The sequence below is a fragment of the Amblyraja radiata genome, chromosome 20 (assembly GCF_010909765.2).
Source record: "Amblyraja radiata isolate CabotCenter1 chromosome 20, sAmbRad1.1.pri, whole genome shotgun sequence".
NCBI lineage: Eukaryota > Metazoa > Chordata > Chondrichthyes > Rajiformes > Rajidae > Amblyraja > Amblyraja radiata.
The window spans coordinates 4,873,612-4,885,722 of record NC_045975.1 but is presented as its reverse complement, the minus strand read 5'-3'; the positions used below and the strand labels follow the sequence as shown (position 1 = coordinate 4,885,722).

General features: G+C 45.5%; 1 protein-coding gene across 11 annotated transcripts in view; it reads left to right on the top strand.

The window, feature by feature from the left end:
• Nucleotides 1-12,111, top strand: part of nav2 (neuron navigator 2) — a 603,312-nt gene that overhangs the window by 557,921 nt on the left and 33,280 nt on the right. For 8 of the 11 annotated variants that reach the window (XM_033038682.1, XM_033038683.1, XM_033038677.1 and 5 more), the window contains 4 exons: nt 5,457-5,540; nt 6,902-7,013; nt 7,428-7,573; nt 10,159-10,167. In XM_033038682.1, coding sequence (XP_032894573.1) covers nt 5,457-5,540; nt 6,902-7,013; nt 7,428-7,573; nt 10,159-10,167 — 351 coding nt within the window. The remainder of the gene's footprint in view (nt 1-5,456; nt 5,541-6,901; nt 7,014-7,427; nt 7,574-10,158; nt 10,168-12,111) is intronic. The other 3 variants (XM_033038686.1, XM_033038679.1, XM_033038678.1) reach the window with 1 other exon arrangement.

Genomic DNA, 12,111 nt, shown 5'->3' with positions numbered 1-12,111 from the left:
CTTCAGTAACATAGACAAAGTCCTATGTCTGCATTGGGGTTAGAGGTGAATCGGACAGTGCCATAGCTTATGGTACCTCCATTGCAAGCAACAGCTAACCCTGAACAGAATCCGCACCCTACATGCAAGAACAGCCCATCACCTGCATAAGTGGGGAATGACAGACAGCCCTGCTTGCGACTGCGGACATCCCACACATGGTGTATGACTGCCCACTGAGGCTTTTCCCTGGGGGCATCAAAGCCATCCACACAGTGACTGATGCTGTCCTGGCCTGGATGTCTACCCTTGATCTACAACCTTAGGCTGTGCATGCCATACTCAAGATGATACGCAAGAAGACAGCTTATGGAAGGACTGTTCAGAAGTGTTATCAGACCGAGCCATAGAGTAATACAGCGCGGGAACAGGCACTTTGGCCCAACTTGCCCCCACCGACCAAAATGCCCAATCTATTCCAGTCCCACATACTTGTGTTTGGCCCATATTCCTCTTACCCTGTCCAATCCATGTACCTATCTAAATGCATCTTAAACATTCCGATAGTCCATGCCACAACTATCTCCTCCAGCAGCTCGTTCCATACACCCACCGACCCTTGTGTAAAATAGTTACCCTTCAGATTCCTGCTAAATCTTTCTCCTCTCACCTTAAACCTATTACCATTACCCAATTTAATCGGACCGCTTGCAAAACAAAGCTTCGCACTGTACCTCGATGCACATGACAATAATAGACTTGAACCTAAACTTAATGTGTGCCAATGAAACTCTAGTAGGTACTGCAAGATATTTTGTAAATGTAGACGACAGCTGTTTAAATAAGACTGCTGTTGTCATTTGTGTCTGGATTCAACAAAGATGCCCTTTGTGATTCACTGTTAAATCTAGAGGTGACTCAGCAATCCAATGACAGGTGTGTCAGCACAAATTGCAGGTGCTTCTATACTGAGGGAACTGCCTCCGGTGAGGACAGAGAGAGTTTGTTTGTCAGATTCCTGCTTGCCGTAGCTTTACAGGTACCCTGACTGCAACAACAACAATGAATATAAAGGTTATCATGTAATGAGCGTTGTAAGGAGTAATGTAAGGAGTCTGAAGAAGGGTTTCGGCCCAAAACGTCGCCTATTTCCTTCGCTCCATAGATGCTGCTGCACCCGCTGAGTTTCCCCAGCAATTTTGTGTACCTTCGATATTCCAGCATCTGCAGTTCCTTTTTGAACATCATGTAATGAGCGTTTGTCGGCACTGGGCCTGTACTCGCTGGAGTTTAGAAGAATGAGGGGGGGACCTCATTGAAACAAACAGAATAGTGAAAGGCCTGGATAGAGTGGATGTGGAGAGGATGTTTCCACTAGTGGGAGAGTCTAGGACTGGAGGTCACAGCCTCAGAATTTAAGGACGTTCTTTTAGGAAGGAGATGAGGAGGAATTTCTTCAGTCAGAGGGTGGTGAATCTGTGGAATTCATTGCCACAAAAGGTTGTGGAGGCCACCAATTAATATTTTTTAAGGCAGAGATAGATAGATTCTTGATTATTACAGGTGTTTAGCTCAGGTTCTCGAGTCCTGGCACTATCCTCGTACAGTATATGCGTAAAGTCAGGTTTTCAGTAAACTGTGAGGGCCCTGTAATGGCAATCAAATGATATTGATTAGTACGGGTGTCAGATGTTATGGGGAGCGTGCAGGAGAATGAGATGAGATCTTGCCATAGAGGGAGTACAGAGAAGGTTCACCAGACTGATTCCTGGGATGTCAGGACTTTCATATGAAGAAAGACTGGATAGACTCGGCTTGTACTCGCTAGAATTTAGAAGATTGAGGGGGGATCTTATAGAAACGTACAAAATTCTTAAGGGGTTGGACAGGCTAGATGCAGGAAGATTGTTCCCGATGTTGGGGAAGTCCAGAACAAGGGGTCACAGTTTAAGGATAAAGGGGAAATATTTTAGGACCGAGATGAGGAAAACTTTTTTTCACACAGAGAGTGGTGAAACTGTGGAATTCTCTCCCGCAGAAGGTAGTTGAGGCCAGTTCATTGGCTATATTTAACAGGGAGTTAGATGTGGCCCTTGTGGCTAAAGGGATCAGGGGGTATGGAGAGAAGGCAGGTACAGGATACTGAGTTGGATGATCAGCCATGATCATATTGAATGGCGGTGCAGGCTCGAAGGGCCGAATGGCCTACTCCTGCACCTATTTTCTATGTTTCTATGTTTCTAGGAGGGAGAGGTAGATCAGCCATGATTGAATGGCGGAGTAGACTTGATGGGCCGAATGGCCTAATTCTGCTCCTATCACGTGACTATGATGATACGTGATAAATGATCAGGTATTCAAAGATATTCAAGGCTGATCATGATCGCGCAAAGATCAATGTACGTGGACCAACCATAATGGTGCGGATTGTGGGGGATGTTTTTATGTTTAAATTTCTTTATTATTGTTATGTCTGTATTCTTTCTTTATGCTGCATTGGCAAGAAGCATTTCACTACACCTAGGTGTATGTGACCAATAAAATAACCTTTGAACCTTTGAGTGTGTAGTGGGTGTATGGTGGGGTGGGGTTGCGTTTAGGGTTGGGCAGTGTTGTTCATGATTCTGATGTTTGACGGGTGGGAGCCGCCCTTCTCATACCTTCTTCCCACTGGTAGCAGTCAAAGGACATCATGGCCAGGGAGATGTGGGCCTTTGAAAATATGAGCTGTATTCTTCAGGCAAGGTTCTCTCATTACTTTGTGAAGCAATAGACAATAGACAATAGGTGCAGGAGTAGGCCATTCGGCCCTTCAAGCAAGCACCGCCATTCAATGTGATCATGGCTGATCACCCCCAATCTGTACCCCGTTCCTGCCTTCTCCCCATATCCCCTGACTCCGCTATTTTTAAGAGCCCTATCTAGCTCTCTCTTGGAAGCATCCAGAAAAACCTGCCTCCACCGCCCTCTGAGGCAGAGAATTTCACAGTGAGGTTTAGGGCACACGGTGGCGCAGCGGTAGAGTTGCTGCCTCACGGCGCCAGAGACCCGGGTTCGATTAAGAGTTTGTACGTTCTCCCCGAGACCTGCGTTTGTACGTTTTCCCCGGGTGCTCCGGTTTCCTCCCACAATCCAAAGACGTGCAGGTTCATAGGCCAACTGGCTTCGGTAAAATTGTAAAATAGTCCCTAGTGTGTGCAGGATAGCGTTAAGGGCCTGTCCCACTTGGCGATTTTTTCGCTGACTGCCGGCATCATTGACTGACGTATCAGGTCACTGAAGAATACGCTGCGTGATGACATATGGACGCGCGGTGTTTTTTCAAATGTCGCAACATTTTTTTTGTCGCCGCTGGATTTTGAAATTTTCAAAATCTTTTGGCGACACTGATATGACGCCGCAGTCGTCGAGGAAATCTCCAGGTGGGACAGGCCCTTTAATGTGCGGGGGTCGCTGGTCGGCATGTTTCCGAAGGGCCTGTTTCCACCCCATTTCTCTAAACTAAACTAAACTTTGGTCAAAATAACCAGCAACGCACAAACTTTGATGAACGTCGGGATAGACACAGTGATGACTCTGTTTGACACCCAGTTTGCTCAGTAATCCTTGATGTTTTCCTGTGTTTATTTTAATCATTTTACGTTCCGTAAACAGACTGGTCGAGCGGGAATTATTCATGCAATTAAATTTGTGTTCAGAAGCATAATCAGGTCACTAAATCAACAGTTCTTTGTGTGGCATGGTGGCTGAACAGGGAGTTGATGAATATAACAAGACGGCTTCAACAATACTGATGAGCTAACATAAAATCCAAATTGTACCAGCCAAGCGGAACTCAACTGCTATTCCCAGAACTGAATTGACATAAGAGGCGGCACAGTGGCAAATGGGGTCGAGCTGCTGCCTTACAGCGCCAGAAACCTGGCTTCAATTCAGACCCGAATGAATGAATATTGTCACAATAGACAATAGGTGCAGGTGTAGGTCATTTGGCCCTTTGAGCCAGCACCGCCATTCAATGTGATCATGGCTGATCATCCACAATCAGTACCCCATTCCTGCCTTCTCCCCATATCCCCTGACTCCGCTATTTTTAAGAGCCCTATCTAACTCTCTCTTGAAAGTATCCATCTGCAATCCCTTATTATTACATTGGGAGAAAATGGTGTGGAATTAGCATCAGGCTAATTTATAGTTTGAATTTGATGTGGATTTACATTCAGTTTGGATAGCAAGGACGAGTTGGGCCGAAGGGCCTGTTTCCGTGCTGGATGACTCAATGGCCCTAGTTATCACTGTGAAGCTCTCTCCATCAACAAAAGAATTGTTGAAAAAGGTGGTTTGTAAAGAGATGCGGGATGTCTCAAATTTGTTCTCCTTGACTTGGACCACCCAGGATGAATGATTGGTGGCAACTGTGCAAATATCCATCCTCTTTGTTCGGTGTCTCCACCGTCGGTGTAAAACAGCATCTGCAGTTCCGTCCGACGCTCTTTGTTTCAGCTGCTGATCCGTCGAAGAAATTCAAAGAGAATTCCTGTGGGCACTTGAATGCTACAATGTTGGCTGTCAAAACTGTCAAAAACAAGCATAGAATCAAGGAACTGCAGGAATGTTTTTAGACCAGCACGGTGGCGTAGCAGTGGAGTTGCTGCTTTATGGACCTGTCCCACTTAGGCGACTCTTTAGGCTTCTTCATCTTGCGTATGGCGTACACAGCCTAAAGTTGTAGGACAACTTGTTCTATTTGATCTTATTTGATTGTGCACACCTGGTTGATTGCATTCGTCGAAACAGGGCGGACCACATGAAGGTTACAATCTCCCACACCAACTCTTTAGGCGGCTGCCAGGGACTAGTTTTAATGGAATTCACCTAGGACACCTGGAGCCAACCTACGTCAACCTACGACAGCCACTGTTGCCGAAAATGTTTCAACATGTTGAAAATTTTGCAGCAGTCGTCTATAGTCGCCCAAAAAATCACCAAAGTGGGACAGGCCCATTACAGCGCTGGAAATCCGGGTTCGATCTTGACTACGGGTGCTGTCTGTACGGAGTTTGTATGTTCTCCTTGTGATTGTGTGGCTTTTCTCCGTGTTTCTCCCACACTCCAAAGACGCGCAGGTTTGTAGGTTAATTGTCTTGGTATAAATGTAAAAGTTGTCCCTGGTGTACAGGATAGTCCTAGTGCACGGGGTGGTCGCTGGTCGGTGCGGGCTCGGTGGGACGAAGCGCCTGTTTCCGAGCTGTATCTCCAAAGTCAAATTGAATTCAGTGCAGAGGAGATGGTGAACGGTCTTCAGTCTGAAGAAGGGTCCCGATCCAAAACGTCATCTGTCCATTCTCCTCCCCAGATGCTGCCTGACCCGTTGAGTTCTTTGTGTTTTGCTGGAGAACGGTCTATACAGCCGTCTCTATCATTCATTTTTCTGTGCTTTATCTGACATTGTGTGTGTTTTTTTTAATTCCACGCAGGCACACCTTGTAGCAGCTTTTGAGCAAAGCTTAGCGAATATGACAGGGAGGTTGCAGAGCTTGACGATGACGGCAGATCAGAAGGTGAGTGGTTTCACAAGTTCATAAGTGATAGGAGCAGAATTAGGCCATTCCCCCCATCACGTTTACTATGCCATTCAATCATGGCCCATCTTTCTCTCCCTCCTGACTCTGTTCTCCTGTCTTCTCCCCATAACCCCCGACCATCAGGTAAGTTACTTACCCTTATGCATTGAGAGAGGTGTCCTGTTATGGTTAAGTTACTCGATTCACAACTAGAGTTTTCAGCTATTCCTCTGGGGCCATGAGTTTGAATCTCATCACTAACTTTGGGTGGCGCAGCGGTAGAGTTGCTGCCTTACAGCACAGGAGACTCGGGTTCCATCCCAACTAGGGATACTGCCATTACGGAGTTTGCACGTTCTCCCTGTGACCTGTGTGGGTTTTCTCCGGGATCTCTGTTCCTCCTCCCACACTCCAAAGACATACAGGCTTGCAGTCTAATTGGCTTCGGTAAAATTGTAAATTGTCCCTGGTGTGTGTGTAGGATAGTGTTAATGTGCGGGGATCGCTGGTCGGCATGGACTCAGTGGGCTGAAGGGCTTTTTCCACGCTGTATCTCTCAACTAAACTAAACTATCCTACAAACAGCACGCCTTTTTTAAAAATGTATTTCAGTGTGTTTAGTTTATTATTGTCACGTACCAAGGACTTTCCTTGAGATTTACCACATATTATGGAAAGTATTTGTCCATATATTATGGAGTTGATGGTTGGGGCAGATATGATATTGACGTTTAAGAGACTTTTAGAGCCATTGATGTGGATATGCAGGTATTGGTCAGATATGACAGTAGACAATAGGTGCAGCAGTAGGCCATTCGGCCCTTCGAGCCATTCAATGTGATCATGGCTGATCATCCCCATTCAGTACCCCGTTCCTGCCTTCTCCCCATATCCCCTGACTCCGCTATCTTTAAGAGCCCTATCTAGTTCTCTATTGAAAGTATCCAGAGAACCGGCCTCCACCGCCCTCTGAGGCAGAGAATTCCACAGACTGACAACTCTGTGTGAAAAAATGTGACATATGAATTATGTGCAGGCAGATAAGAGTTGGTCTTGGCATCATGTTCGGCACAGGGATTGCGGGCCGAAGGGCCTCTTTCTGTGCTGTACTATTCCATGTTCTATGCTCTATTAATAATTATATGAGTAATATTTTATTAGCAAGGTGCTAAATAATGTGCAATGTTATAGTGGACGTTGATTTCTTGAAAGAAACAGCCAAGCTCAGGAGCGGAGTGCTGATAGTGTGCGCCAATGTGATTAAGGGTTTAATGCATGTGATGGTGACAATTTCCTGCTGTGTTTTGATGTATGTGATGAAATGTTTCATCTTTGCCATTATTTATTGCAATATTCAGGATTCTGAACTTAACGAATTGAGAAAGACCATCGAGCTGCTGAAGAAGCAGAATGCTGCTGCCCAGGCAGCGATAAACGGAGTCATCAACACACCTGAGCTCACCTGTAAAGGTAAGATCATTCTGCTACATTAAAGACAATGGACTTTGGTTGGATGTTTAAGAAGGAACTGCAGATGCTGGAAAATCGAAGGTAGACAAAAGTGCTGGAGAAACTCAGCGGGTGCAGCAGCATCTATGGAGCGAAGGAAATAGGCGACGTTTCGGGCCAAAACCCTCCTTCAGACTTTGGTTGGAGTGGACAAGACCGGACGATTTTAACCACCCGACTACCCCGACCCGCTCCGTCACGCCAGCCGCTTCCTGTCCGAGTTACCAACATGGGACGAAGGCAGGGGAATGGGATTAAGAGGGAGAGATAGATCAGCCATGATTGAATGGCGGAGTAGATCTGATGGACCAAATGGCCTAATCCTGCCCCTATCACTTACAGTGTGACCGTATGCATGTGATTTGTTCACTCCAGGAGGCGGCAGCTCTCAGTCAGCAGATCTAAGGATTCGCCGGCAGCATTCATCAGACAGCGTGTCCAGCATTAACAGTGCCACCAGTCACTCCAGTGTGGGCAGCAGCGCGGAGGTCGACTCCAAGAAAAAGAAGAAGAAAAACTGGGTACGTTTATAAACCTTAACTCTATTTCTGAAACACATTTCCAGCCCATGTACTCCCAGCTCCGTACAAATTAACACCTGCTTTTAATTAATTAGGACTTAATTAGGATTGGAGAATGGAGGTGTTTTGTATTCCCATCTAACGCAAGGGCGACACGGTGGTGCCGTGGGAGTGTTTCTGCCTCACAGCGCCAGAGACCCGGGTTCGATCCTGACTGCGGGTGCTGTCTGTACGGAGTTTGTACGTTTTCCCCGTGACCTGCGTGGGTTTTCTCTGGGAAGCTCCAGTTTCCTCCCACACTTCAAAGACATGAGGACATCTAAGGAGTAGAATGAGGCCATTTGGCCCATCAAGTCTACTCCGCAGGTCTGTAGGTTTAATTAGCGTGGCATAAAAGTCAATTTAGAAGATTGAGGGGGGATCTTATAGAAACTTACAAAATTCTTAAGGGGTTGGACAGGCTAGATGCAGGAAGATTATTCCCGATGTTGGGGAAGTCCAGAACAAGGGGTCACAGTTTAAGGATAAGAGGGAAGTCTTTTAGAACCGAGATGAGAAAATCATTTTTTACACAGAGAGTGGTGAATCTGTGCAATTCTCTGCCACAGAAGGTAGTTGAGGCCAGTTCATTGGCTAGATTTAAGAGCGAGTTAGATGTGGCCCTTGTGGCTAAAGGGATCAGGGGGTATGGAGAGAAGGCAGGGATGGGATATTGATTTGGATGATCAGCCATGATCATATTGAATGGCGGTGCAGGCTCGAAGGGCCGAATGGCCTACTCCTGCACCTATTTTCTATGTTTCTAAATTGTCCTGAGTGCCACCGTGCCGACTAGGGAGAGATTCCTGTGCTTTTACTTCGTATATGTAACTGACCCTACACAATTCAATGCTTTTAAGGCCCTGGCTAACCAGCGGCTAAATGTCCTGCCCCCTGCAGGGATCTGTGGCATTTTAGGCAAGACATTCTATTGAGCCGTAAAACTGTTTTAGAACATTTTATATTAAAATAGCTATTTTAAAGAGAATACAAAAAGACACACAAAGTGCTGGAGGAACAGGCAGCATCTCTGAGGAACATGGATAGGTGGTGTTTCAGGTCGGGATCCATCTTCAGACTCAGACACCAAAAAGCATCCTCTTGTACACAAAGTGGGAGATAATGCACGAGAATCCATTTCTTTATACAAGTAGCGGTTAGATTAAGTGTTATCTGTGGGCAACTTGGTGTAATTGTGTGCCGAGACTATTGTAAAACTTTGTGCTGGGCTGTGAGAACCAAGTATGTTATCTTTGATATTTAGGTTACATCTGAAATTTCAAATGGCTGATGTTCATAAGTTATTCGAGCAGAATTAAGCCGTTCTGCCCATCAAGTCTACTCCGCCATTCAATCATGGCTGATCTATCTTCCCCTCTCATCCCCATTCTCCTGCCTTCTCCCCATAACCCCTGACACCCGTACTAATCAAGAATCCGTCAATCTCCGCCTTAAAAAATATCCATTGACTTGGCCCCCACAGCTGTCTGTGGCAATAAAGTCCACAGATTCACCACCCTCTGACTAAAGTAATTCCTCCTCATCTCCTTTCTAAAGGTACGTCCTTTTCTTCTGAGGCTGCGGCCTCTGGTCCTAGACCCTCTCCCACCAGTGGAAACACCCTCTCCACATTCCCTCTATCCAGGCTTTGGATATGACATTGTAATAGCCCTGTCCCACGGTGCGAGTTCATTCCAAGAGCTCTCCCGAGTTAAAAAAAAATCAAACTCATGGTAAGCACAGAGAATGAATGTAGCGGGTACGTCGGAGCTCGGGGACGTCTCTTAGCGGCTGGTAACGCTAACGGCAGGTACTCGGGAAGACTCGCTAAAGGTAGGTAAGCACGGGAAGACTCGTGAAGATTTTTCAACATGTTGAAAAATGTCCACGAGAGCCCCGAGTCCCGACGAGTGGCCATTACCGTAAATCTCCGAGGTCGAATCAGGGCAAACTCGGGAGTGCTCTTAGAATGAACTCGTACCGTGGGACAGGGGTATAACTGTGGACATCAGCATTTTCACTCAAACGAGGTTTCGCTATAAGAAACGTTAAGTTTTGTTCTGACCTTGCTGTACATCATTTAGTTCAGGACCAGCCTGTGTGCAAACCAAACATAAAATGCTTTCAGTGATAACTAATAGATAACTTAGTTGCCAATAGCATTTATTTTGATGTTTGTATTATAAGAACTATTCTGATTGATTGGAAGTGTAGCTCTGACCAATTGAAATAATGGTCGGATTCCGTGACACGACTTTAAACAGCAAATCACCTGTTCATTTTGCTTCCCGTATAACAATTGGTTCACAACTTAAGAGCTGCCCTTTCAGCTTTGCCGTGAAGAAATGCCAAAAAAAAGATCGCCACATTTTCACCGGCGACGTGGAAAATGTGATCTTCCACTGGTCTGGTTTGCTTGGTCACCAAGAGCCACCCTTACCATTTGGCATCTCTTTACCAAAAGCACTTCGACTTTGTATCAAAATTAAAACCAGTTTTTGTTGTGTTCTCTTCTCTTTCCCTGTGCTTGCACAACTACACGGCAGGTATATGAGGTAAGTATGACCTTGTGCTTGCCGATCACCTTCAGTCTAATATGACACAATCTGCCCTTGTATCAGTCAAGGAACAGCTGCTTACCAAGATGGCCCCCATGTCATGTACCATCCCATTCTACACAAGGCAGCATGGTTTGATTCTAACGTGATCATTTCAGATATGTATTTTGACAATAGACAATAGGTGCAGGAGTAGGCCATTCGGCCCTTCAAGCCAGCACCGCCATTCAATGTGATCATGGCTGATCATCCACAATCAGTACCCTGTTCCTGCCTTCTCTCCATATCCCTTAACTCCGCTATCCCTAAGAGCTCGATCTAACTATTTCACACCTGGAGCCTTAGCTTTATTCAAGGGACTCTGTCCTCTTTGTACCCTCACCTATCCCGAACCAACGATGTGGTGTTATAGAAACATAGAAAACATAGAAAATAGGTGCAGGAGTAGGCCATTTGGCTCTTCGAGCCTGCACCGCCATTCAATATGATCATGGCTGATCATCTATGATAGGATATTAAACCTAGGAGTTGTTTCATTGCCAGACACGTGCCAAGAGAGAGAGTCCGCTGTTCAATTATCATATTTTTACCGCAAACAGAACAATTAAATTGAAACAATGAAAAAGGCAGCAGAACAGGTTTGCAAACGCATTACTCGTGGATGACATAATCAACCAAAGAAAGTTCAACAAATTAAAAAAACAACAACCCTCTTTCGTCAGAGGGTGGTGAATCTGTGGAATTCATTGCCATAGAAGGCTGTGGAGGCCGTCACCAGTGGATATTTTTAAGGCAGAGATAGATAGATTCTTGATTAGTACGGGTGTCAGAGGTTATGGGGAGAAAGCAGGAAGGTGAATGGGGTTAGGAGGGAGAGATAGATCAGCAATGGTTGAATAGCGGAGTAGACTTGATGGGCCGAATGGCCTCATTCTACTCCTATCACTTGTGACCTTATAACAATATTAGTGGGAGGAAAAGGCCCAAAGTCCCACATGCAACCAAGATAGTCTGTAGCTTATTCGATGTTCATTGTGTGTCTCAGAGCCAGGCGGAAGGGGTAGGGCAGCACTGTGGCGCAGCGGTAGAGTTGCTGCCTTACAGCGTCTGACACCCGGCTTTCATCCCGACCACGGGTGTTATCTATATGTGGAGTTTGCACGTTCTCCCTGTGACAGCGTGAGTTTTTTTCCGGGTTCTCCAGTTTCCTCCCACACTCCAAAGACGTACAGGTTTGTAGGTTAATTGGTTTGGGTAAAGTTTTTGTAAATTGTCCCTAGTGTGCAGAATAGTGCTAGTATACGGGGATTGCTGGTCGGCGCGGACTCTGTGGGCCGAAGGGCCTGTTTCCGCGCTGTATCTCTAAACTAAACTAAAATCATTTTTTTTGTTCCTTGATTAAGGATGATAAAAGATAGAATGTGGTGATTTGTGTTCAATCACGGGCACAATTCAAGCCATGTCGAATGAATGAATGAATGAATGAATGAATGAATGAATGAATGAATGAATGAATGAATGAATAAGTTTATTGGCCACGTTTGCACACATACAAGGAATCAGGGGAAAACACGGGAGAACTCTTGAATTACCTCGTACAGTGGGACAGGCCCTTTACTGGATTCTCAACTGTAAAACAACATCTCAACAAATCCCAGTCTCAATTAGACACACACAATAAATCCCTTCAGCGTCATCAATGTTTATATTTGCCAGTAAGTAGCTTTAAGCAAAGTACAACTCACACGGGAAGAATCCATGTCTATATTGGCTAAAAGATGTGCATAATTGTCACATTCATAAATGTCCGAAGTGAAGGGGATAAGAACAACTTTTCCTATTAGGAATGATGAACAATGTGTGCCAACTGCCCACGCTCTCTTCGTATTACCACCGTGTGAATCCTGTTCATGCTCCATTTATACAAACGTTGACCTTTCA